The 24,973-nt window shown below is 40.1% G+C and overlaps 6 protein-coding genes across 9 annotated transcripts; 2 read left to right on the top strand and 4 right to left on the bottom strand.

Annotated features, from left to right (window-relative positions):
• Window positions 1-29: 29 nt before the first annotated feature.
• On the bottom strand, window positions 30-5,181 carry LOC146709758 (uncharacterized). Its single transcript, XM_085457955.1, has 3 exons — window positions 5,022-5,181; window positions 1,097-1,312; window positions 30-851 (listed from the first exon to the last, which is right to left on the bottom strand). The coding sequence occupies exons 1-3, from the start codon at window positions 5,179-5,181 to the stop codon at window positions 694-696; spliced, it is 534 nt and encodes a 177-aa protein (XP_085314081.1). The 3' UTR covers window positions 30-693.
• A 2,390-nt stretch (window positions 5,182-7,571) lies between these two features.
• Window positions 7,572-10,594, top strand: sirt4 (sirtuin 4). Of its 2 annotated transcripts, none has more exons than XM_085456869.1 (4): window positions 7,572-7,779; window positions 8,046-8,533; window positions 9,021-9,315; window positions 9,408-10,594. In XM_085456869.1, exons 2-4 carry the CDS (start codon window positions 8,046-8,048, stop codon window positions 9,558-9,560), a joined length of 936 nt encoding a protein of 311 aa, XP_085312995.1. In that variant the 5' UTR covers window positions 7,572-7,779; the 3' UTR covers window positions 9,561-10,594. The 2 variants fall into 2 exon arrangements, with proteins under 2 accessions (XP_085312995.1, XP_085312994.1); XM_085456868.1 differs by having other exon boundaries at window positions 7,572-7,795.
• Window positions 10,595-12,895: 2,301 nt separating this feature from the next.
• On the bottom strand, window positions 12,896-13,779 carry lg5h1orf74 (linkage group 5 C1orf74 homolog). Its single transcript, XM_085456862.1, has one exon. The coding sequence runs from the start codon at window positions 13,759-13,761 to the stop codon at window positions 12,967-12,969; it is 795 nt and encodes a 264-aa protein (XP_085312988.1). The 5' UTR covers window positions 13,762-13,779; the 3' UTR covers window positions 12,896-12,966.
• Window positions 13,780-13,993: 214 nt separating this feature from the next.
• On the bottom strand, window positions 13,994-15,410 carry tomm6 (translocase of outer mitochondrial membrane 6 homolog (yeast)). Its single transcript, XM_085456867.1, has 3 exons — window positions 15,241-15,410; window positions 14,189-14,317; window positions 13,994-14,049 (listed from the first exon to the last, which is right to left on the bottom strand). The coding sequence occupies exons 1-2, from the start codon at window positions 15,336-15,338 to the stop codon at window positions 14,221-14,223; spliced, it is 195 nt and encodes a 64-aa protein (XP_085312993.1). The 5' UTR covers window positions 15,339-15,410; the 3' UTR covers window positions 13,994-14,049; window positions 14,189-14,220.
• Window positions 15,411-15,424: 14 nt separating this feature from the next.
• Window positions 15,425-18,242, top strand: uqcc2 (ubiquinol-cytochrome c reductase complex assembly factor 2). The gene is made up of 4 exons (XM_085456866.1): window positions 15,425-15,640; window positions 17,249-17,323; window positions 17,903-17,969; window positions 18,077-18,242. The coding sequence occupies exons 1-4, from the start codon at window positions 15,503-15,505 to the stop codon at window positions 18,184-18,186; spliced, it is 390 nt and encodes a 129-aa protein (XP_085312992.1). The 5' UTR covers window positions 15,425-15,502; the 3' UTR covers window positions 18,187-18,242.
• Window positions 18,243-18,862: 620 nt separating this feature from the next.
• tspo (translocator protein) lies at window positions 18,863-24,620 on the bottom strand. 3 transcript variants are annotated; one of them, XM_085456864.1, is made up of 5 exons: window positions 24,507-24,521; window positions 21,949-21,992; window positions 20,204-20,379; window positions 19,972-20,110; window positions 18,863-19,835 (listed from the first exon to the last, which is right to left on the bottom strand). In XM_085456864.1, the coding sequence occupies exons 3-5, from the start codon at window positions 20,374-20,376 to the stop codon at window positions 19,662-19,664; spliced, it is 486 nt and encodes a 161-aa protein (XP_085312990.1). In that variant the 5' UTR covers window positions 20,377-20,379; window positions 21,949-21,992; window positions 24,507-24,521; the 3' UTR covers window positions 18,863-19,661. The 3 variants fall into 3 exon arrangements, with proteins under 3 accessions (XP_085312990.1, XP_085312991.1, XP_085312989.1); XM_085456865.1 differs by lacking the exons at window positions 21,949-21,992; window positions 24,507-24,521 and adding an exon at window positions 24,556-24,620; XM_085456863.1 differs by lacking the exons at window positions 21,949-21,992; window positions 24,507-24,521 and adding an exon at window positions 21,593-21,909.
• Between the last annotated feature and the right edge of the window lie 353 nt (window positions 24,621-24,973).

Here is a 24,973-nt window from a genome sequence, read left to right as displayed (position 1 = left end):
GACATGAATGGAGAAAAAACCCTCAGTAATAAATGTTTGCACTCTTTGAATTCATTCACATGGGGCATGACTTACAAGGCAATGCACACAAATACACAGAGAAAAAGGGTTAACAGCACTTTGCAGGTCTGCAGTAAATTCATAGATAGCGATGAGACGATATCCACAGATACTAGAGACGCACTGTTTAACAACTGATTGTTTTTCTAAAATCTATAACTCAAACCGTATCCAATGTAAAAAAATATAATAAGAGACTATAATAAAATAATAACAAAAGTTATTAACTTCACAATGATTTTCTGTACAACCGCCTGACTTTAACGTCAGCTTCTTTAACGTGTTCATATTTATCTTGCATGTGCATCCATCGATGCATTTCTAATGAACACTGAAACACCTTCTAACTGCTGACAACTGAATCTGACTGTCAAGTACTTTCCCCGATAGAGAGTAAAGACAAGAGGGAGAGATCTTGAGGAATAAGGCCAAAGACAATTAGTGAGAAACAGTGACCTTATGTTTCAATTTTTCTAAATAACTTGAGCCACTAAAAACTGGTTTAAAGAATAAAATTGAAAATACATCAAGTTACACTGCTGTGTCTCATCTTCATTCAAAGTACATACTTCCATTTGAGCCAAATATTTTGCATCATGTTTGTGTCTGCTTGGGGCGCTATGACTATTAAGCCTAGCGTATAACAAATTCAGGGTCGCATGCAGTGCTGGTTAGGAAGTCTGTGCTGTCCTGTAGACCGTTGTGCTCATGCACAGTACCCTCTGATAGGTACAGTGGGATGAACACTGTCTCACTGGAAGGCATCAGTTGTAGAGGGTAGGCAGGACCAGCTGGAAACAGAAAGACAACTTAGCATGAGACCACGATCATACCAAAAAACTTAATATTACCAACAAATGCAGTTCTGTAGTGTAAAAATAAATATTATACAGCAGCAATTGGAACCTTAACAGCAGAGGATTTCCAGAGAGCCACGGTTTTGGTTTTCAAGGCCTGTTTTGACCTGTTTAGTCTAAAAAATATATTGTTTTCATAGTTTTTGTAAAATACAGGGTTGATCAAAATCCAAACTAACTTGTTTCCTCGTATGATGGTGGTGGTCTTAGGAATGGCTGTTCATGGCTGGGTGATGTGGTCATGAGCTCAGCTGGGTCATCAGGCTGAGCTGGTGCTGGCTGGTAGGATGCTCTCTGGTGGGACTGAGAGGGCCCAGGTGCTGCAGTCGGTTGCTGAGTGTACTGCTGAGAAGTGCTGTTGACATTTATGGTGTGGCCAGCGGTAGCCATCACAGCTGTAAGCAAAGAAGCAACAAAAATGTTGTATTCATGAGGTATCTATAGCTTTGGTTGTTTTACATGAAGCAGCTGAGTTATTCAAGTGTGGGAAAAAGTGTTTAATTAGTTTCACTTATATCCAACACGTGTACAAACAGTGATAATAGAAGACTGTTTACCATGTCATGAATGTTAAACTACTTTTTTATTTAGTTCTAAACTGATTTTCACACACTGTCATTCTCTCAATTTAATAAATATGATGTAATTTCCTCTGTTAAATATAGAGGTTTACGTTGTTTTTCCACTGTACTTAGACTTCACTGTGTGAGTACAGTTGAAAATGGAACGGAAGAAAAAGAACTGTGGGAAGACAAGGTGTGAACAGAGTGGTATTCAACAAAACCACTTCCCGTGAAGAACATTTATGTGGCATTGTCTAGTTAACAAACAGGTTCAAGGTACCAACAACAGTAACGTGTGAGGCCTATTAGTTACTTATGAACCTAACATTTCACACAATACAAAGACAAACTGATTACATGTAGTTAAGCTCTGGATCTGAGATTTATTGCACACTCTACTATCTGAGGTTTATTTTAGAAGATTTTTGAATAGACGTGTCCACTGATGGAGAACATTTACACATAAATGTAGACTGAAATTGATTCTCACATGTTGTCTTGAAAAATGCAAAGCAACAGCTTAACAGTGCAGCCGGTCACAGTCAGGAAACAAGAACACAATCCTAAATGTCTGCTGCTCAGAGGCAGATCTGCACTTTCTTTGTACTCACAAGTCATTTACAGGAAAATTCAGAAAGGAAACAGCAGAAACGATGAGCAAACACACCCCACAGTATGTTTACACCTGTGAGGTTGGTCCCTTTTCTAGGAATGTAAAACGAGTAGTGAGGGCAACAAAAAAAAAGTTACTTCAACAGGTATTTAAACAAGTTTAATTCCATCAGTTCTTAGAAGATTCTTAAATGTTACTGAAGTATGTATCACAAACTTGGACACAATGAGGGGGAACATGATAGGGAACAGAGGAAGACTCAGACAATATACACACAGAGGATCATGACGGGACAGGCCCCAGGTGGGTACGCAGCTGACGCTAATCACTCGCTAAGGAGACAAGGGAAGTAAAAAACAATACACACGAGGCAGGAGACTATCAAAATAAAGCAAACAGCACACACTCAGCTCTAGACTGAGACACGTGAACTTGACACTGGACTGGACCACAGATGAATTAATATGGAAGGACAGAGAGACCAGATAGACATGGGAACATGATCGGGAAAACAAAGGATAACGAAACATGGAGACTAAACAGACTAGAACAGGAGTCACTGATGACAATATAGATATGAGACCAGGAACAGACTAGACACTAATGGGAACTAACATAACAAAACAAAGAACCATGAACTAGAAATAAAAAACTCAGATGCACTAGAGAAACAAAACTCAAGACTAACTGATATAAAACTACTACTACTAAACCAATACAGAACTAGAAAATCTCTTATCCAAACGAATGATTCACAAGACCATAATAAACTCAAAAACTGGGTCAAAGACCGTGGAGCATGACCTGGGTTTTTGCTTCAGCTGCTGCCAGAACTGCACTCCCCTTAACCTGCCTGCACTTGTCAGGAGAACCTCAACTGGAATGCTGTTGTTAGAACTCAAAGATATCCCTGATCTGCCAGATATTCCCTGTCCAGATGAACTACCTGGTTGACCTAAACTCATCTAACATTCAGTTGATCATTAAGTAGCAGGTGTGCAAAGTAGTGATCAAATCACAATACTACCACGTGCAGGAGATATGGATATGTTGTTAAGTTAGTATTCATCTGGAACAAAGATACAAAAAACAAAATGTAAAAACTCAGATGCAAATGTTTTAGGGGGTATAATTTTTTTTAACATGTATGCTTGTTTTTACACATTCATACATATCAAACTTGGTATCAGTGACTGATGATTATCATGTCATTGTCTTAGTAGTCTTTTTGACCTCTAGGAGAAGATGCACAGAAAATTGTGTTTTTCTAATTGAAACAGCATCTCAGCAATGTTACATTTCATTGTAACTGGCATTATAATTATGTAATCCAAGGTTTTAATTTTGTTCCCCCAAAGAGAGAGAGTATGTAATCAGTTCTGTCTGCCTGTCTGTTTGTTAGTAGTCTAGTGTTCACAGTTTTCAATGTTGTGTAATCTCCAAAGGTTGATTCTGTTCATCTGGACGTAGTGTTTTCATTGGGAGAAACGTTTTATCACTCATCCAAGTGACTTCTTCAGTCTCAGCTGACTGCAGGTTTCCCCAATCTTATAAACAGTACATTCGCACTCTGCCGTCTAGTTACACCTACAGGCACACTATGAGACATTAATCAACATGCTTTTTGAAAAAAGAAAATACACTCAGAATAGCAGACGCTTAACTGAATTAAAAACAAAAAGTCAAAACAAAATAAAAAACTAATTAGAAAATATAAAAATTGATGTGTAAATGTCCACAATAGTGAGCACCAAAGTATATCATCAAGTCTTAACTGATCCCTCCCTGCCACACCCTCCTCCCACTCCTCCCACACCCATCGACCCACCCACTCCACCCATACACACACACACACACACACACACACACACACACACACACACACACACACAAACAAATGAAAGTAGCAGCTGTGGAGTACTTACAATTTTCATTGTCAGGGCTTTTGCACATGTATTTACATATACAGAAAAGGACTGACAAGATAAATCCGATTACATATAGGGGGATTTTTATGTCATTCGTGACAGCCATGGCAGCTTAAAATGTATGTAAACAGCTTTCAACCTGGGAAAGAAACAAAGAAGTAATTATTTAAAAAAAAAAACATTAAACAAAAAATGTTCGCTTTATTGTTGAATTAAATTCAGGACCTTGTAATATCTGATTAGAATCACAATTATGGGTTATAGAATTATGTGCTGTGTGTCTTCATTCCAATGATGTATCTGATTAATGTCCAGAATGTTGTCTTTTGCTGCACTTCTTTACTTTTGTTTTGATTCTTCACCTGCATGTCTGGCTGTTTTTGGCATAGGTTTCTCTCAACTACTACAGCAGGGGTGGGCAACTCCAGGCCCCGAGGGCCGGTGTCCCTGCAGGTTTTAGATGTGTCCTTGAACCAACACAGCTGATTTAAATGGCTAAATTAGCACCTCAACATGTCCTGAAGTTCTCCAGAGGTCTGGTAACAAACTAATCATGTGATTCAGGTGCGTTGACCCAAGGTGAGATCTAAAACCTGCAGGACACCGGCCCTCGGGGCCTGGAATTGCCCACCCCTGTACTACAGGATACTTTGAAATATTGGATTACACTTCAGCCATTATATTGGTAAGACGTTACTTCTAGTTACAGGAAAATGTTTCTGATAAAATATTATTAGTTTAAAAAAAAATCATTGTTCAGCGGCTGTGGCTCTGGGTACTCGTGAACTTTATTAGTAGAGAAAAAGGACGCTAAAACAAACTAATGTTACAGTGTCACTTAAAGGCTAAAAACACAAAACCGTAGCTTAAAAAATAACCTCACTGACATCGCACTCAGGGGTCTGTTTTATTTTCGGTTTGAAGCCAACATCGCAGACGGTCAGATAGCTGATGCTGACAAGAACAACGGCAGTTTATATGTTTAAATAATCAAACTTACCGGATACACAAATGGACAGGATCTGTTCATAGAGCCAACGCGTTTTAGAGGAAGGGGTCTGACCTGAACCCCTAAACGCGAAACTACTGCTGCGAAGATCGTCTATACACAACGACACCTCACTCAGTTCATGTTGCAGCCCACTGCCAGAATTTTTCATCCCTTTCCATTCACTGTTTGTGATCATAACTGTATAAGTACGTCATTATACGAGCTTTGTATCACAGCTACGAGGTCAACCAGGTATTTTATTTATTTATGTGATTAAAAACAAGACTCGGATGCATGTGTGACGCTCTAGATGACTTTTACTTTGAAAAGACCTTATGGGACCACGGCATGCATTTTCGTTTTCAAGTGAGGAACTAAAATATTAACAGTAAGTTAATCGGTTTCAGTTCATCAGCACTTTTAGAATTTGCCATGCAAGAAAACCAAATAAGACGAGCTGAGTGGACATGCCTGTCATGATAATATTTAACGCCAAATTTATTATTATAATAATACAGAGTAAGTAAGTAAGTCATTTGACACATAACACATGCAGGATGATGACTCAGGGAAGATACAGGACAGAGCCAAACTTTCAGCACTGTGCTCACAATTTTGAGCCATTCACTCACAGTTACGCACTCACTCTGAAAAGAAAAAGCATAATCTCATTCCCAAGAAATTCCCAACTATCACAAATCCCACAAACAAATTCAGAAGCTTTTTTATTTGATTTTTGTTTTTTATTTTTTGTTTTTGCGTTTTCTCATAAATTTCAGGAGGCAGTCGCGTTTGTATGATTCATTTAAATGTCCAGCTGTTACAATACATGTATTCAAGTCTTTTAGTTGTATAACCGACTCTGACCCTTTTTAATAAATCCAGGTAGCTTTTTGACGCGAAGAAAGGATTTTGCGCTGGCGACCGTTAATAAATTTGGTGCTAGTGTTTTGTTTTGTGTTAATTAACTTTTACGGATGCAAAGAACAGGATCAAGTGAGTTTCAACAAAACAAAGCAGCTTATTAAAAAAAAAGTCTCCGGTGTTTCAAAGTAAGCAGTGATGGTGACTTGCTTTTACGAAACTACCTAGAAACCAGGAAATCAATTCAATTTATTTTGCGCAAAATCACAACAGCAGTCGCCTTTAGGCTTTATATTGTAAGGCAGATACCTACATTAATCCTTTTCTTGTCTGAAGACGTATTCCTTTGCTTGCTGTTCATCATCACAGTCAGAGAGAGAGCGCGAAATCTTCTTGTTTCCATGATTATTCCTCCCACACACTTTTGTGTGATTTGGGGATGCTCAGTCATATAATAAAAATAATACATTTTAGATTATCTGGACTCCTGGGACAGTGTGTGTGACAGTCCAACAGGACTGACTTTGCTTTATCTGCTTTATTTCTGAAGCACTTTTTTAAAGCAAATGTAAAACGTTTTTTAAAAACATAAAACTGATATTATTCTGTTTAGATATATTATTTTAACTAAAACTGATGTAGGTCAAAATAAGTACATTGAAAATTAAAAACCACTCAAACTGAAAAAGGCATTAGCAGTGATAAAAAGGCAAACAATTCAAATATGTAGAGAAGAAGAAATTTGAAAGAACTCACAAAATTTGCACACCTAAAATACCCAGGCCGGACAGTCCAATGTGTCTCGCTGACGTTGAGCAGCAGGTCCTAAGGTCCCGTACATTTTTTACTACACATAGCTTGGGTTTGTTTGATTATTTCTTTGTTGTAACAATGCTTCTTTGCAATAAATCTTGTTGCCTTGCAAGTAGTTTGTTGGTGCAGCAGCATATTAAATGGGATTTTAGTCATCTGGGACAGGCTCCAGCCTCCCCCGGCTACCCTGAATTAGTCACAAAGAAGAGAATGGATAAATGGATGGATTTTAGTCAGTTTGTGAGGATGTGTGTTTAACAGACTTCTCTCTTTTGTTCCCGTTTTGTAGACATCATAGCTGACTTTATGTTACTGTTTAAGTAAAAGGATATAGAGGCTTCAGTTAAGAGACCACAAGAGTCAGTGTAGGTCAGGCTCCACAACTTGATTAAGATTTACTGAAACTATGAAAAAAAGGAAGAAGTCATAACTTCAGCTGCTGGCAGCAAACCAACCTCTCCTGGGACACTAGGAGTATTCTGTTAGCAAACAAACTATGAAAGCTACCACAAATACCGCACTAAATGAACATACTAACAAATTATGTTAATGCAAATATTGAGAGAACTCCCAGTATATCCACCAAACCTGTGGCCAGAGGCCAGCCATGCACTCGCTGCAGGACTAGAAACAAAAAGGACAGAATGACAGTTATGCAAAATTCACCTAACAAACAGATAAACAAATGATACTGCAAATGAAAGCGAAAACATCCTAGAATCAGCAACAGTCAGTGCTCCACTAGGCAAAAGTGTAAATTAGGCCAAACCACAAGATAAATGAAACAGTCCAGGACAGTGGAGGGAAAATAATGATTATTGTTATTATTATTTACTTATTTGAGATTGTCACAAAAACTAAAAATGATTCAATGAGACTGTGTCATCAAATAAAAATGTCTTGAGCTTAAGATACAACTAAGACTACAACTCCCAGACTACAAGGCGGCTGTGTTTGGTGCTACCATCAAATAGGTATTTCCTGTTACTGCCAATGTTATCTCATAAGTGATTTGCTGTGTTATTCAACAACTCGTTTTAGCTGCTGTCACTTTCTGCTGCTGCTGACTTCACTGACTGTAACTACCGCTGTAAGTCCCTAATAAGGTAAACTAACTGTCAAGCTAAATGTTTAAACGTGTGTAAAAAGAAAGTGTTGTTAATGCTTCTTACATATTCGAGGTTTCTTTCGAAATTAAAACTTAAAAACTGTATAATAAAAGTATAACAATAAACGTGTATTATAAGATAGTAAGCGGGTAGTTTTCTCGCTATCTTTTATTTGTCGTGGAAAAACAAACAAACAAACAAAAAACCATCGTGTCAAAAAGTGTGTTTATTTAACGTCTGCTTGCAGATGATGAGGCTGCCATGGCGGGTCCTGGCTCCACACACAGCACCTGTAAGGAGAGCCTCCTCAGTCCCTGCAGGGCTGATGAACTTTGTCCCCGCCTGCAGCACCACCGACGCCCACTCACTGGAGCTGCTGCAGGACTTTGTGACCCGAGCCAGACGCCTGTTTGTCATCACCGGAGCGGGTCTGTCCACGGAGTCGGGCATCCCCGATTACCGATCGGAGGGCGTCGGGCTGTACGCCCGCACTGACAGACGACCCATGCAGTACGCAGAGTTTGTCCGCAGCGCAAAGTCCCGTCAGCGCTACTGGGCCAGAAACTTCGTCGGATGGCCGCAGTTTTCCTCCCACTGGCCGAACTCTGCACACAAGGCCCTGCAGCGGTGGGAGGAGAGGGGCAAGCTGCACTGGCTGGTTACGCAGAATGTAGATGCTCTTCACTCAAAGGCAGGTCAGAAGAGACTCACAGAGCTCCACGGCTGTGCCCACAGGTGAGAACGCATAAACTCACATATGCATCATAGACAATAAGCGTCAATTAAGAAGTTATGGCAGTCTTACAACAATACAATACAATGTACTGTATAAACACTACTTATTTATGAGTAAAAGCCATGCACTGAGAATGCCACGTAGGTAAAAGTTTCCAGGTTTCATTGGCAAAATGTTGATTACTTTAGTGATGTTTTCATGTGCAATCACCACTATATTCTACAGTTCTGTGAAAGCATTTACCCCCTTCCTGAAAAATGGACTTCACTGCCACTAATCGAGTCAATATATCATGCCACGATCCAAAGAAACTCACGAACAGCTGAGAAACAGTCACTGACATCCATCAGTCTGTAAAGACATTGGTTTGGTGACAGTAATTAAAACACACACCCTCTGCATCACCAGGAGTTATTAGGAAATTCTGTCTGTTTGCATGTTAACTGACTAGAAGACATTTTGAGGATGAAATCTGGGCGTCCTCAGGGTCACGTGCCTTGGCTGTGGTGCCATCTCAGCACGGGAGGAGCTCCAGAGGCGATTTATATCTTTAAACCCAGAGTGGCAAGCTCAGGCAGGCACTGTGGCCCCAGACGGAGACGTCTTCTTGGAGGATGAGCAGGTCCTCCATTTCAGAGTTCCCTCCTGTGATGACTGTGGTGGGATACTGAAGCCTGAGGTCACGTTTTTTGGAGACTCCGTGAACAAAGCAACTGTGCAGTTTGTGCACGAAAGGCTGGCAGAGTCGGACGCGGTGCTCGTCATGGGGTCATCTTTACAGGTAGGTCTTGGATTAACTAGTAAACCAGTTTGTTAGCTTTCAGCAACACTGTTCCTTAACTGAATACGTTGTTCCTCGTTGATGTTTCTCAGGTGTACTCAGGATACAGGTTTTTACTGGCAGCAAGGGACAGGGAGATGCCGGTCGCCATCCTGAACATAGGGCCCACCCGAGCAGACCACCTGGCAGAGCTGAAAGTCAGCGGCCGCTGCGGGGAAGTGCTGTCAGTCATTCAGCCGCTCTGACTGACCGCAGCCTAAATAGCTTGAAGTGCTCTGCTGGTTAGGTTAAAACTACCTCAGATTTATGGAAACAGTTGCTCTTTGTTGTTACACGCTGTATGCAGGTGAATGAATGTTAATAATTGTGAGCTATAAATGTGTAAGACTTGAATCCAGCTGATCTTCATACAGCAGGTTGGTGTCAGGGAGCTGAAATCCTGTCTCTGCAATCAAATGTCAACCTACCAGGAAAACAGAAAGGCTGTGCTTTGTTGTGTGATTGCTGGTTTTAGGTTGGCACAATAATGGTGTGCAGGTCAAATGTGTGAAGTGAAATAATAATTTGCAGGCTTGAAGGAAAACAGAGGTACCCCGTTTCCTTCCTCAAGCTCTTTTCACTTTATAGATGGACTGCATTCATGTACAATGTCTTTTCAAGTCTTATCAAACACACAAAGCACCATCACTATATACTGACGACACCTTTGGATTCAAACGCTCTTATTCTGATAAGACAAAAAGACACAGGGTGGCTGCTCTGATGTAGATGGGAAGATGCAATATAAATGTTTATTTTCATGTTCTGCCACCAGATCTGTTTTAAAAGGTGCAATTTGTTCTTCTTCCTTTTTTTTATTACGCAATACTCAGATGGTTAGTATTTTGATTGATTTTAAATGCTGCCGTATTCAATTTGGCAGCATTTCCATTTTTTGTGAATTAAACCGCTTAAAGTAGGTTGAATTAAACTTTTTCAGGCTGGATTTTAAAGTGGCATTATGCTGTCGTTTTAAAGTTATGCAGTGGAAACTTTCTGTAATAAAATATTCAGAAAATAAGAGGTTTTGGAATTTATTATCACACATGCAAGCCGGAAATATTCATCATTAAAGAAGTTTCGAACCTTGGTGTATCAAACATGAGGGCCAGAATCAGATAACAAAGATTCCGATCCGGCCCACTGCATGACTTTTGAAAACACAAAGGGTGTAAAATTTTGGACTGAATGTATTTTCATAAGTTTTCATGCTAATAAAGAGCTCCCTCATGGCTATTCATACTACACCAAAGTAATTAAGTCGTAGATAACAATGAAATTACAGAAATGTCTATTTTATGTGTGCATAGTAAGAAAAAAAACATCTGAATTTAAAAAACACTCTTTTCTAATTACAAGGTAGTCTGAGTAATGGGCTACTAGAGCTTTTTCTGTAACATTTCTCTCTCAAATTAAGCCTGAAGAGATGTGCTGACAGATTCTTCCATTAACTACAGCAGCATTTCTGTATCTGTGGAAAAACCGAGATATGCTGTAGAACTCGCACTGCTTTTTCTGATATTAACATGTCTCAGAGATTAAATGTGTAGTTAAACTTTACACTTGACAGAAAGCGGAGTTTCACTGTTGCGGTCTGCTGAAGCTCAGAGGGTGATGCATGTACAGTGGGGCAAAAAAGTATTTAGTCAGCCACCGATTGTGCAAGTTAACTCACTTAAAATGATGACAGAGGTCAGTAATTTGCACCAGAGGTACACTTCAACTGTGAGAGACAGAATGTGAAAAAAAAAATCCATGAATCCACATGGTAGGATTTGTAAAGAATTTATTCGTAAATCAGGGTGGAAAATAAGTATTTGGTCAATAACAAAAATACAACTCAATACTTTGTAACATAACCTTTGTTGGCAATAACAGAGGTCAAACGTTTACTATAGGTCTCTACCAGGTTTGCACACACAGTAGCTGGTATTTTGGCCCATTCCTCCATGCAGATCTTCTCGAGAGCAGTGATGTTTTGGGGCTGTCGCCGAGCAACACGGACTTCCAACTCCCGCCACAGATTTTCTATGGGGTTGAGGTCTGGAGACTGGCTAGGCCACTCCAGGACTTTCAAATGCTTCTTACGGAGCCACTCCTTTGTTGCCCGGGCGGTGTGTTTTGGATCATTGTCATGTTGGAAGACCCAGCCTCGTTTCATCTTCAAAGTTCTCACTGATGGAAGGAGGTTTTGGCTCAAAATCTCACGATACATGGCCCCATTCATTCTGTCCTTAACACGGATCAGTCGTCCTGTCCCCTTGGCAGAAAAACAGCCCCATAGCATGATGTTTCCACCCCCATGCTTCACAGTAGGTATGGTGTTCTTGGGATGCAACTCAGTATTCTTCTTCCTCCAAACACGACGAGTTGAGTTTATACCAAAAAGTTCTACTTTGGTTTCATCTGACCACATGACATTCTCCCAATCCTCTGCTGTATCATCCATGTGCTCTCTGGCAAACTTCAGACGGGCCTGGACATGCACTGGCTTCAGCAGCGGAACACGTCTGGCACTGCGGGATTTGATTCCCTGCCGTTGTAGTGTGTTACTGATGGTGACCTTTGTTACTTTGGTCCCAGCTCTCTGCAGGTCATTCACCAGGTCCCCCCGTGTGGTTCTGGGATCTTTGCTCACCGTTCTCATGATCATTTTGACCCCACGGGTTGAGATCTTGCGTGGAGCCCCAGATCGAGGGAGATTATCAGTGGTCTTGTATGTCTTCCATTTTCTGATGATTGCTCCCACAGTTGATTTTTTTTCACACCAAGCTGCTTGCCTATTGTAGATTCACTCTTCCCAGTCTGGTGCAGGTCTACAATACTTTTCCTGGTGTCCTTCGAAAGCTCTTTGGTCTTGGCCATGGCGGAGTTTGGAGTCTGACTGTTTGAGGCTGTGGACAGGTGTCTTTTATACAGATGATGAGTTCAAACAGGTGCCATTCATACAGGTAACGAGTGGGGGACAGAAAAGCTTCTTACAGAAGACGTTACAGGTCTGTGAGAGCCAGAGATTTTCCTTGTTTGAGGTGACCAAATACTTATTTTCCACCCTGATTTATGAATAAATTCTTTACAAATCCTACCATGTGGATTCATGGATTTTTTTTTCACATTCTGTCTCTCACAGTTGAAGTGTACCTCTGGTGCAAATTACTGACCTCTGTCATCATTTTAAGTGGGGGAACTTGCACAATCGGTGGCTGACTAAATACTTTTTTGCCCCACTGTAGTTTGACATCCCACTCTAACAAAACAGCTTTCTCTCACACTAGTCTTAACCTGAGTTATATATTGTCAGGTCATGTTGCATTATAGTCGCTATTTTCATGAGTGAGGTCAATGACAATATAGTTTATCAGTTAAAACGTTCTGATGAGAACATTTTTCCTCATGAATTTAAACACTTGAAACAGCATTATCTATACAAGGACACAAACACACACGCTGAAGAACGACATTAATGCACGTGTTCTGAAAACCAGGTGTTAACTCTGATCCATCTTGTGGAACCTGTCGCCCACATCAATGACCCAACAGCTGTTTTGACAGTGTTTATTACGGTCATAAATAATCCACAGCATTTGCTTTAAAGACAAACTTACATCATGTTCACAGACAAACTGAGGGCAGTGTGACTATAGATTGATTAATCGTGAGATCTTTTAGGAGGTTTTGCTGCTCAAATCTCTGCTGCAGACGGAGCTTCCAGGTTTCCAGGTCAGACTTTATCTCCTCTTGGAGAGCAGCCGGGACACTGAAGGAATACAGACAACATCTGTGAGCTGCAGTATCCGGCTGCCATGTTGCTGAAGCCGTAAGCACCGTGAGGGGAGTCATGGACAGACAGTTGTCGAAACTCTTAGTGTGATCAAACCAGTAAGTGACGGGGTAACCCAGTAAGAGCCCAAACACAGTGCACAGGTTCCACTCCTCACATTTCTCTCCGCCACTGAGAAGCCTCTCAACCCCTTCAAGCTGCTGCACCCCTCCCAGTAGAAGTAGTAAATCTTGTATCATGCGCTTCAGGTCTCCCCTCAGTGGGTCAGCGACGGTGGGAGTTTCCTGTGAGTGGCAGACATCAATCACAGCGACGCTGCTCCCGTCATGAAGAACCTGCTCTAGATTTGACTTGACTGTGACCGGATTAACAATGAGACCATTTCCATTTAAATCCAGCGTGAGAAGCGATTTAGACACAAGCTGGAGAGACTGTAAAGAGCTCAGATAGTGCTTCACTTGCTCTGCACAGGCACCATTAATATCGTACAGAACAGCAGGCTTCAACCCCAAATCTACAGCTGACACCTGTGAAGCCAGGTCCAGACTCTGAGGAGCAGAGAGGGACTTTCTACCAGCAGACAGATATTTACGAGCAGCAGCAACAAAGAGCTCTGAAACAGACATGACTGCATAAAAATCACGTCACACGAGACTGAGGAGTCAAGCAGCAGGACTAGAGATATTTCTATTTAAAGTAACTGCTTAGCTGGGAATCAAGCACAAAAATTAAATGTTTTTTTTAAAGGTAATCTACACTTACAAGAAAGGTTTAAAAAAACTAACAAATGGTCAAAAGGTCAATGGATCTAACACAAGTAAACAAGACAAAAGTTTTCAAACTAAAACACGTCATAAAAACTGTTTCATGAGTTTATTTGTGTCCACTGTTTCTTCTTTGTTGGTCCAAGATGCCTAAAGGAGAAGAAACGTGTCAGTCAGAATAATCTGTAGAAAAACAGCAGTTATTCCGTGATAAATTCTGCTTTTGTTCATTAGAGGTGTGCAAACAGATCACACCTCTCTCCAGCTCTAGTAAAGAAGATGACCTCACCATCATCCTGGTTGTGATGTATTTGGGTCACGCTATGTCACTGGCTGAGGAGACATCAGGTCAAAATCGGAGAGATTTCTTGCAACCCAAACACCAGCTGCAAACAAGCCCAAATTCACCAGAAGATTCCTTAAAAAAGAAAAGAAAAAAGGTTTAAACAATCAGTGATGCCATCAACAGCAACAATACCCTGTTCAACCTGTGGCTACAGGTTGTGCTGTGCGGGGAAACTGATCAAACATAAATTTATAAGACAACAGGTATCTATAACCTCACCCATCTATTAATTTATATTCTTCTCTTTATCCAGAGCTAGGTCCTGGAGAGAACAGCCTAAGCAGAGAAGCTCAGCCTTCCCTCAGAGCTCCCTTCCCAGCCACCTGCTCCGGGTGAGATGCCAAGGCTTTCCCAGGTCAGCTGAGCAATATAACCTCTCCAGCATGTCTTGGGTCTACCCCACAGCTACAGAGGCTGGCTATTTTTTTTAAATAAATATATGAATATATAAATATATCTTATAGGCTTAACATCATACCTAGTATATCCGGTGCGTGACATTTACCTTAATCCTTGGGGAGCCAGTATTTTGGCATATTTGGTACACAGTTGTTGAGAATTCTGGTGTCCAGGTAATCCTACATAGCTTACAATGTGCTGCTGGGATCCAACTGTCTGAACATATTGGCCATTAAACATTGATTAACTAGCTACCCGTCATACTGTATACATTAAGCTTCCTGAGGGCCTTTAGAGTAGAGACTAGACTCTCCCTAAAGTTTGACAAAGTGGTTAATCGATGAGATTAGCCCATTTCTTCTGTTCATTGATAAACAAACTAAAAACAACTATTACGCTGGTAATATTATCATACAACTCCATTAAACTGATGATCATAATTGTAATTTTATTGTCTGTTTCTGTACTTATAGTGTAGCCTAGTGAGTGAGAGGACAAGGACAGATTCCTTCACTGGCACACCAGTGCTAACGCTAGCAACACAGCTAACCGCCCCAAAAACCCTCTTACTATCACTGCTGTCTGCTCTGTCTTACCTTCTGAAGTCGTTTCTATCTGTTGCAAACCGACAGGCCGAGCTGATCCACTCCACCACACCGGAGGAAGAGCCCTTTTTAGCGTTTGCCCCACTCATGTTGCTAACGTGTGTGCTGGGGGTAGAAAAAGACAACGGCAACGAGGGCGAAGAGTCAAGGGGGAAGGTTTTTAGATGTTACACAACTACGGCGTGCGATAAAGCTCAAACCCAAACATACGTCCTCCTCGCTCCACTCAGGACGTGCTGTTACATGACCAAAGATGTCGGCGACCAGGTACCGTCGGTTTCTGAAGCTGTGTGAGGAATGGCCCAGAGACGAGACCAAGAAAGGCCGCGACTTGGGGACCTTTCTGCGGCAGAGAGTCGCCTCTGCCTTCCGAGAGGGTGAAAATACTCAGGTAATGAATTTTAGCTGGTAGCAACACACGGACTCCTGTCTGCTGTAAACAACCGAAAGAAGCTAAGAGGACAGCTTAGTTAGAAGAGCAAGCAGCTGACAACCTAATCCAAAGCAGATTTCTGCGAACTTCAAGACTAGTATTGAGATGTTTGAGGCACTAATGTCCATCAGTCCACCGCTGGTTTTTGCAGCTGGGTCCATCTGAAATCATCCAATGTTTAGAAATTTTTCTACTCATCCGCCTCTGATTTACAATTTGGACATTTATAATCATTGCTGTGAAATTTTAGCTTCATATATCAACAGATATATAAACTTGCTGGAATGGGGTCAGTGGAACACCTTTCACAAATATATCTTGAAAGGTATTTGATGTATAAAGCTAAAATTTCACAGCAGTCATAAATGGCCGAGACTTCAAGCCGTAAAAATATTTGGGGTAAATGAGTGATGGTCGAACAGAAGATCCACAATGATTTGAGATGGAACGACCCAGCTTTGATGCGCTTTTTTAATAAATCTTGAAAATAAAATAACTATCAGCGTTTGCAACCAAGTAAACAGCCTTTAATCTGTTTCTAAAACATGAAGTTTCTGAGAAGCCAACCATTTGAGCACTGTAAACCATAACATGTAAAAAATATCTTGCCAAAACAGCTGGGATAGGCTCCAGCCCACTACCAACTCTGAACTGGATAAGTAGTAACGAAAAGGAATGGAAAAAGATGGTTTTTGATAATCATAGGTGTTTGATGCCAGCAGAATCTGAGGTGCCAATAAAACACTAGTTTATAAATAAAGGTTACACTGACTCGCTGCCCCATCTTGTGGTACAAATTGGCATTACACTGACGTTTTACCCTGGCTCTAGTTGAATTTCACCTGCCATCTCTTAAACACAGTACAAGCATTATTTTGCCTATTGATTCTGTACTGTGTGTTATCTGACCAGTAAGAATCAGATTTAAAAAATGTAACCCACAGACACCAGAGATACGGTGGCATAGTGATTATTTATTTTTATGATGGCATAGTAGAGCACAAGTGCACATAGCATGGCAGTGCATCGCACATCCTCGTGTCTTTTTCACGGAAACCAAAATGACCTGTTTGGAATTTTAAAGTTAACAATTAAAATAATGAGAAGATTATTTTTTTCCATTTAACCCTTGTATGGTGTTCGGGTCTGTGAGACCCGTGTTCAGTTTTTTTCAAAAGAAAAATTAAACAATTAATTATTTTTTTCACGTGTAAATGTGTTGTCTTTCCACTCACTCCACTTGATTATAACTGATTTATTTATAACATTTTATATAAAAGAAAAACGAGAAGCACATTAATTCATAAATATGATCTAACAAAGGTAAAGGGAAAAAATTAACCATGTTTGCTGTTCATATGTCTTGTAATTGGGATGAAGTAAACATCTGTTGAGTAATTTAACATAAAATTGTTTGATAGTGTTAATTTGGAAAGCCAAAACTCTAGCGGGTCCACCAGACCCATGAACACTGGCTGAGTAACAAAAATACGAACACCACACAAGGGTTAAAACATGTTAAGTGAGTAAAATCAAATCTTAACCACTTCAATGTTTCCCCATTAGATCTCAGATCCTGAGAAATGTGATCAGATGTACGAAAGTCTGGCACAGATTAACGGCAACATATACAGACAGCGGGTAAGTACACATGCGCATATGTGAGGTGCATTTCAACTTCATTATATCATCATACAAAAAACACATTGCCCTCCACTGCTGTCGTTAACCTGAGGTCTGTCACCTAGCGAATGACTTCTCCATTCTTTAAGATTGCAAAGGTGTAGTTACTTTTTTTTTTTTTTTTACCTGTGTGGAGATAAAGTGTGTTTACAGTTAGTACAAAGGTCTAAACAAACACACGAGGTTAATGGTTAAAAATTGTTAAGCTTTAAATTTGAACCATAAAGATCCAGAGATCAGCAGATGTCTGTTTTGCTCCTCTGAATTACTCAACTGTAAATAGGGAAGTTTTACTTAATATAAAAAAAGATTTTAGTAGGAAGACTATTAATTTGTCACATTGCTGTAAGGGGATATTTTCCTTGTGCATGTGAAATGCAGAAAATGGAAGCTGACTTCTTCAAATACTGTGCACACTCCAAATTATTTGAGTACATAAATGAACTTGTATATAATATTTGACTTTTTTCATTTGGAAAGAAATTTCTGTGTGAAAACTTGTCGAAGGCTACAAGAATTTTTTCTTTCTCTCTTCAGTTTCCTCGTGTGAGAGACACGAGCTTCACTGGAGTCACAGTGGAAGAGTGTAGATTGCTTTTGTCAGGTATGGACTCGCATGTGCTGTCAATTCTCGGTTATTTAATAAACATAATGTTGTTATGAGGCCCCGGGAACTTGCTGTAACTTAGACCCGACTTTTAAATTTTACAGGAACTATGCAAAATACGGACGAGGAAAAAAAGGGTCTGTGGAAGTCGCTAATGCAGAGATTCTCTTCGAAATCACCAGAAGACGTCCCAGAGAAACCTGCAGAAAAATAACTTTTTCTCCCAATCTTCTTTTCCTATATGTATAGAAATAAATCTTATTGTTACCATTTTGGACTCATTTTTCATATATATATATATATATATATATATATATATATATATATATATAAATTTTAGCTTTAGAAATATTTTTGGATATATTTTGGTCCATATTGACATGAAAGCATCACAAATTTGTTGACTGCACATCTTTGAGTCTCCTGTTCCATCACATCCCAAAGATGCCATATTAGACTGAGATCTGGTGACTATGGAGGCCATTTGAGTTCAGTGAACTCACTTCCATATCCAAGAATCCAGTTTGAGATGATTTTCATTTGCGATGAGATACATCATCCTCCTGAGACCAGCCTGAACTGTTGATACAAGGCAGGATGGAGACATGCTTTCATGCCATTCACACCAAAGTCTGACCATCATCTGAATATTGCAGCAGAAATTGAGGCCTATCAGAGAGGCAACATTTTTCCAGTCTTGTTCAGTTTTAGTGAACTGTAGCCTCAGTTTGCTGTTCTTAGTTGACAGAAGCAGCAAGCAATGTGGTCTTCTGCTGTTGTAGGTCAGCTGCTGCAAGTTTTGTGAATATTCGCTGGTTGGATGTTGTTGAATCGAACTAAATATTTTTATAAGCCTTCACTGGCTGTGTGGTGGAAATAACCCACAGTCATCAGTTTGTAACACCAGTGTTATTTTACAGTCTTAACAGATTACAGAACTCAATTTCCTGGAGTTTTTCTATTTGGTCAGACTTGAATTTTTTACATATAAGAAATTTTACATTTAAACAAGTCTATAGAAACAATGTTGAAAAACATTTTGGTCTACATCACGGCCGTGAGTTGGCTTACCAGGCAGGATTTAATCAGTTAAGCTTGTGTCTGTTTGAGAAATGCACCTGACCATTAATTCAAATTATTTACTTGCAAAGCAAAAATGTTTCATGGACTAGTTTACACAGTTTTCTTATTTAAGAAAAAAAAAAAAAGGCAAAAACTTTCAGTTTTAAACTGAACAACCAAAACTCCACGTGATGGGGTGACTTAACTAATTTCAATGTAATCACATATTCTGTTCATATTACAGTTTTTCCTATTAGTAATGACATTTCTAAAATTCTTAAGGGATTTTTTTTTTTTTAAAGGAACAAAGTAAATGTATTAGAAGCAGGCTGTTATACAGTATCTAAGCAGATAAAATAATGCCTGCTCAGATCTAAAGTACTGCAGATGTTAAAGAGGATACCACTATTTAGAAATGTCGTCTTTATTTATTTTTCTTCTTTTTATTTTGGGCAACATATACGCAAGTATTAGTAAGTCTGTGACCAGCCAACAAGATCATAAAGCAGCTGGTAAAGTCAAAAGTGAGACTGACCGGTTTTTTTATTAGTATTATTTTTTTTTTAATAACATTGTGTACGTGATTCAGAATGTAAGTATGTTCCTCAAAACACACAGTCATGATCCCTACTCTTCTTTTTCCTCTGGGTTGTCTCTCCATATGCAGTAGTTGAGGCTGGTTGCAAGGCACAGCCAGCCCAGATAGGGTGCCAAGAGCATCGTGGCGGTGCGGCTGATGGGATACCAGGACATCATGGTGGCTCCGACAGTCCCCGTGAGAAGCACAATCTCAACGAGGGACTAAAAAGAACAGAAAGAGGGCATGTCAGTGACAGCGATGTATACAACTATGCTGCCACACTTACCACACCCCTAATTATTGGTGTCCAAAAAAAAAAAAAAAAAAAAAAAAAGTACAGTTTTAAGTTAAATTTACCCATTTCAGCTTGTGTGCACCAAAGAAAATGGGAGTCCAGGCCCAATTCAGAGCTAGCTGTGTCCCATAAAGCCCGAGTGGAACTAGTGCATCGTCAGTGAAACCTCCAAGCTCCTTCCACACCAGGTATGAACCATAGCTGGAAGTGAACGACAAAAACAATTCACACGAGATCATTAAGATAAGGAGGCTGCTTCACAGATAATGCAGAAATCAGTCACAATGTGCTTACCCCATGCCTGTGTACAGACACGTCCACACTACGGGGAATGCTTTGTTTGGTGGGCGCCATGATGGTTTCTTCAGGGTTGGGTACCAGGTATCTACCTCTTTGCGTGTGAGGTAACCACCGTAGAGCCCTCCCAGGTGTGGCAGGGCAGTGAACCCAGCTATTTGCAGCCACATTTTCTGAGATAAGAAAAAGACAGCCGTTTAACTTCCACTAAGGGTGGATATTCATAGGTATAAGTAGCAAATTTTTCTGCCTAATGCGTCTGCTGTCCCATGACTGACTAAACAGAATTCGCAGTAACAGAAAACGTGAGGATTTTGCTATGCGGACATCCCCAATCAGTTTAGTTTTAGACTTCTTTTTAAACCATTTTTTTTACATTTCAAGGCAGGCATCGGGCATATGTCAATTTCTCTGTTAAAAATTACATTTAACAACTAACAGAAGCATGGCATCATTCAATTTGTGCAGACCAAATGGCCAGCCCTGTTACAGTTCAGCACAATAATAAAAACTCACACCACATAAATAAAAGCTTATACTTCATAACCAACCAGAATGGCTAAAACACATTAAAGGCATGCTCAATACATCATTACACAACCGACGTTAAATCAAAATATCACTCCTGTAAAGACCACTTTAAATCCTTAGCCAAAGCAACTATCAGCTAACATTACAAGGTTGAACCATTTCAGCTTAATTACACCCCAGAGAGTTAACCAAACATACTCCATATTCACACTGATTGGCCTCTTTGCACTCATTAGCCTCAGAAATACAAGCTGTGGGTTTGTTTGTTTTTTTAAGTAGCATTCCAGTTTTTAATCAGTTATCAATGCATGGAAATGGCTCAAACAGTTTGTGCACTGTTACAGAGTACTTGCTGGCCAGAAATAACAGGGGATATATGTAAACAAGATTTACCTTGATACAGTTAAGGTTAATAGTCTGTGTTACCTTTACTGCTATTTTTAACCATCATTTAAGAATTAAAAATGTATGTACTCAAGCTTAAATATACAAGTAAACGTATTCCTTTCCCTTAACATAATCCCAAACCCTTTTTATTTTAATAAGCAGGAAAAGAACAATACCCGCATGAGTCTAATGTCGCTTTCATTTTCTTTTTTACAGCAACGTTACAAAAACTATACTTTTACAATAAATTTGAGCACGTTTGCTGTTGTTCTAGCTCAGCAGTGAAACATGCTAAGTTAACGCTAATTAATTTTTCTTTTACGTGTTCATGCTCCCAAACATTACGTGCGCTGACTTTCTGAAGTCACGCCGCACTTCAGTGACTCTAGGTCAAGGTTTGGCGGCGCAAAGTTGCATTAAAGCTAATATTGATGTCAGGTCACTAGCAGACATAGCTTAACTTCTTACCTCACTCAGTTAACAGCAGCGTACAGTATGAATGTCGTATCGAGGACTGAACCTACAAACTTACAGCCAAATCTTTAAGCACACTGTTGTGCTGTGATATTGTTTGTTGAGTGGGCAGGGCCACCTTATCGGAGCAGTCAGAAACACTCCCCTGACACTCCCTGGATAACGAGTGCTACTTGCGCTACTGAGCCAAACAATGTCACGTCGGAGCGTGGTTACCAACGATTGGTCACGAGGATAACATCAGGAGTTACTTAACGGTCGAAAAAACCGGTTGTTAGCTAAATAAATGTGTTGCACAAGACCTCGGTGACACAAATGTTAAAAAAAACGCGAAAAACGTATTCGCTCACTGCTTTGTTTGTTGTCTCGTGTCCTTTTTGCAGAGGAAGCGCACCAATGGCGTGTCCAGCGGGGTGGCCTGGGGGGGCACAGGCCACCCCCCAAACCAGACTGGCCACCCCAGGTGCCACCCCAAAGGCAAAACAATAAAATTCAATCAAATATCAAATGTCCGATTATGTTTTCACGGTGACGCTCAGATATCCGAGTGTAAGTGAATGCAGCATCGCTTCTGCGCTATGCGCATCACGTTAGCAAAGGTAGGAGAGCCAAGCGCGAAAGACGGCACTGCAGGAAACAATTTTTCGGTGAAAGAAAATGAGGACAGAATAAATGTCCCGGTAAGTAATATCAAGTTTGTTGAGTTTAGTAAACTTCGGTGAAATTAGAATACCAAGGAAAAAAATAACACTTAAAGAATTATTGCAGCTGTGGAATATTTCAGACAGTATGCTACTGAGGGCAGCTAACATAAGAGTTATGAGTTATAAGATATAATCTAAGTCGTAACATTGCTGTATGGAGCTGCAGATTTGGTTGCAGGTTAACATAGCTGGACTGGCCATCGGGCATACCGGGCATATCCCCAGTGACTTATTTTTTATTTTTTTTTGTAATGGCATGAACAATGAGAGGTGGTGGATTGGCCAGATGCAGGTCGATGTGTAGAAATAACTCCGTTGTTTGGTGGTGGCTATGACGGGGCTTCCACAGAGGCAACAGGTGGATGAGGGAAGGGGAGGCAGGAGGAGAGACCCGAAGCAGCCACCAGTCCGAGTGTCAGGTGAACTGAACTTCAGAAGTTATGACCTGCAGTCTATCTGGGTCAGATATAAACCAAGTTTAGGTGGAGTTTATTTTCATGTTGCTGACTTTTTACTGTCAGTTGCAATAACTCATACTGCGTTCTAGCCAGTTTGACGGAGTTTTTATACAGCTGGGTGGGTGCTATGATGTTACTGATAGTGAACTTTATTTTATTCATAAGGTTAGTAGAGTTGCCAACGGCTCCTTAAAAAAATGGAATGGTCCCTCATTCAGAGAAAATATTACACGTTTCGTATTGAGCTGAGAAGAGACGCAGTTTGTCCCGGACTTTAGCTAGAATGGAAAAAGACACAAAGCTGGATTTATTCTGTCTTTACGCTGCACAGCTGCCTCTTCTCTCATTCTCTCCCCCTCCCTCTCCTGTTGCTACTTCAATCATGAAACTGATCAATGATCAGCTGATCGGCTTTTCTCTCTTGTTTATCGCCCACTTTGCGCCAGAAAGAGGAAACCAGCAGATGTTGCGCTAAACAACAGCAGCACGTTTAAGCTTGATCGGCTGTTGTTAGAATGTATTTAATATTAATTTCTAGTATCAGCTGATGTTTGCTGGAGCCACAGCTGTAAAGCTGCTGGTCATGATGTCTCTTTAGATATGTGGTGAGAGGGAAACATGAAGATGAAACCAGGAGATGTCCTTACTGAACCATCAGAGCTGAACAGGTGATGGAGAAACAGGTTTACCTTTTAGGTGACATGAATGAGTTGAAGGGAAGTTATGAACTGTTTCTGAGAGACAAATAACACCAGGATCCTTTTTTATGTAGCAGACAGCTGGTAACTGTGCAGGGGCGGGTCTAGCAAAGTTTTGCCAGGGGGCCAGGTAGGGCATTAACAGGGAAAGGTGGGCACAAAGAAATACTTTTCTTTCTTATTCTCATTTAAAATACCTAGTTTTTATTAAATAATTATCTAAATCTTACAACCAAAGTTTTTATCTGACGTAAAATGTATAGAAATCATACATATACCAACAAGACTGTACATCACTGTCACAACAGGGTTTGTTTTCAGTCAAAGTCTTTATGGCTTTACTACCTGGTGGGTCGGTCTGTAGTAAAAATGCCCAATTTTTTTGTCCCAGTCCAGCCCTGCAGGTTAATACTGGCAGTGTCACCATGCCAGCTGACTGTATTTTATCATCAGCCAGTGTTGTTCTTTATCAATATTACCAAAATTTACGATAAGGCAGCATAGAAAGTATTTACTTGCTTTCAGGTTTCATTCAAATGTTAGTCTTTTCAGTTGTTTCCCCACTTTTTTCCTGTTTCAAAATCAAACACCAGTTTGTGAGAAGATTATCTTCTTTTTTTAACAGGCAGATAAAGTTTTGCATTGGCATTGGCTAATTTGTCAATTGTTTGTTACAAATGTTCGTATTTTAATTTTCAAAAATGTTTTTGCCCAAAACATATGTGCACTATATGTCAGTAAAAATACTATGCAAATATTGTTGTCCTTGACTGCTGAGTAAACACTGACAAAGCACTGATTGTATCTCTTGTACTTTATCAACGCAGTATCTAAAAACTTTGCACCGTAGTGGTTAAAATCTCATTCTAATAAGAGTTAAAAGTGCATTTGGTTATTAGGTTTATAGGATTATTGAATTATGGTTAAGGGTTGGTAGAATTTTTTTTTAAAACATTATCTGCCAATTAAATCTGCCACCCTTCTCCAAATCTGTGCCCCTACCTGGCCCCCCCAACAAAAATTTTCTAGACACGCCACTGAAGCGCACGAAGCTTGTTATGTGACAGCAAAGATTACAAAAACGTCAAGATAGTTACCCTCCGTGTCGTCTGGCAGGCGTTACAGTGCTTTCCTTTCCTGTTCCAACAGTTTAAGCTAACAATTGTTTCCGCCACCGAAAAAACTTCCCCAAAATTATGACTTATGGGTAAGTCATAATGGGAAAATAAGTTCACATTTCTAGTTATTAAGTGAAAATGTTTAGACAACTTAAAATGTCATCTATTTGCAGGGGTGTCAAACATACGGCCCGGGGGCTAGAATCAGCCAGGATCCAATCCAGCCCACTGAATGGCTTTGGAAACATTTGAAACATTTTACTGTTTTCCCTCGTGTTCTGCCCGATGGCAATTCACATTGCACTGAAGTAATCAATTATAGATTTCTGTAATTTTACACATTTACTTTATTTACAATTTAAGCCCATTCGTGCTGACATGACAGACTTGTTTCATT

The sequence above is a fragment of the Copadichromis virginalis genome, linkage group LG5 (assembly GCF_057382275.1).
Source record: "Copadichromis virginalis isolate Kocher_CV1m ecotype Utaka linkage group LG5, C_Virginalis_male_GT1.1, whole genome shotgun sequence".
Taxonomy (NCBI): Eukaryota; Metazoa; Chordata; class Actinopteri; order Cichliformes; family Cichlidae; genus Copadichromis; species Copadichromis virginalis.
This window is presented reverse-complemented; position numbering and strand designations above follow the sequence as displayed.

Coding starts and splice junctions, on each gene's coding strand:
- tspo (XM_085456865.1), bottom strand. CDS start 20,376: ATGTGGCTGCAAATAGCTGGGTTCACTGCCCTGCCACACCTGGGAGGG. Junction 20,111..20,203: donor TGTCTGTACACAGGCATGGG/GTAAGCACATTG, acceptor GTTCACTTCCAG/CTATGGTTCATACCTGGTGT. Junction 19,836..19,971: donor GTGCACACAAGCTGAAATGG/GTAAATTTAACT, acceptor TGTTCTTTTTAG/TCCCTCGTTGAGATTGTGCT.
- lg5h1orf74 (XM_085456862.1), bottom strand. CDS start 13,761: ATGTCTGTTTCAGAGCTCTTTGTTGCTGCTGCTCGTAAATATCTGTCT.
- uqcc2 (XM_085456866.1), top strand. CDS start 15,503: ATGTCGGCGACCAGGTACCGTCGGTTTCTGAAGCTGTGTGAGGAATGG. Junction 17,324..17,902: donor GCAACATATACAGACAGCGG/GTAAGTACACAT, acceptor TTCTCTCTTCAG/TTTCCTCGTGTGAGAGACAC. Junction 17,970..18,076: donor GTGTAGATTGCTTTTGTCAG/GTATGGACTCGC, acceptor TAAATTTTACAG/GAACTATGCAAAATACGGAC.
- LOC146709758 (XM_085457955.1), bottom strand. CDS start 5,181: ATGAAAAATTCTGGCAGTGGGCTGCAACATGAACTGAGTGAGGTGTCG. Junction 1,313..5,021: donor CCTGTCCATTTGTGTATCCG/GTAAGTTTGATT, acceptor CTTTGCTTACAG/CTGTGATGGCTACCGCTGGC. Junction 852..1,096: donor ACCATCATACGAGGAAACAA/GTTAGTTTGGAT, acceptor TTCTGTTTCCAG/CTGGTCCTGCCTACCCTCTA.
- tomm6 (XM_085456867.1), bottom strand. CDS start 15,338: ATGAGTGGGGCAAACGCTAAAAAGGGCTCTTCCTCCGGTGTGGTGGAG. Junction 14,318..15,240: donor GATAGAAACGACTTCAGAAG/GTAAGACAGAGC, acceptor TTCTTTTTTAAG/GAATCTTCTGGTGAATTTGG.
- sirt4 (XM_085456869.1), top strand. CDS start 8,046: ATGATGAGGCTGCCATGGCGGGTCCTGGCTCCACACACAGCACCTGTA. Junction 8,534..9,020: donor CTCCACGGCTGTGCCCACAG/GTGAGAACGCAT, acceptor GGGCGTCCTCAG/GGTCACGTGCCTTGGCTGTG. Junction 9,316..9,407: donor TCATGGGGTCATCTTTACAG/GTAGGTCTTGGA, acceptor GATGTTTCTCAG/GTGTACTCAGGATACAGGTT.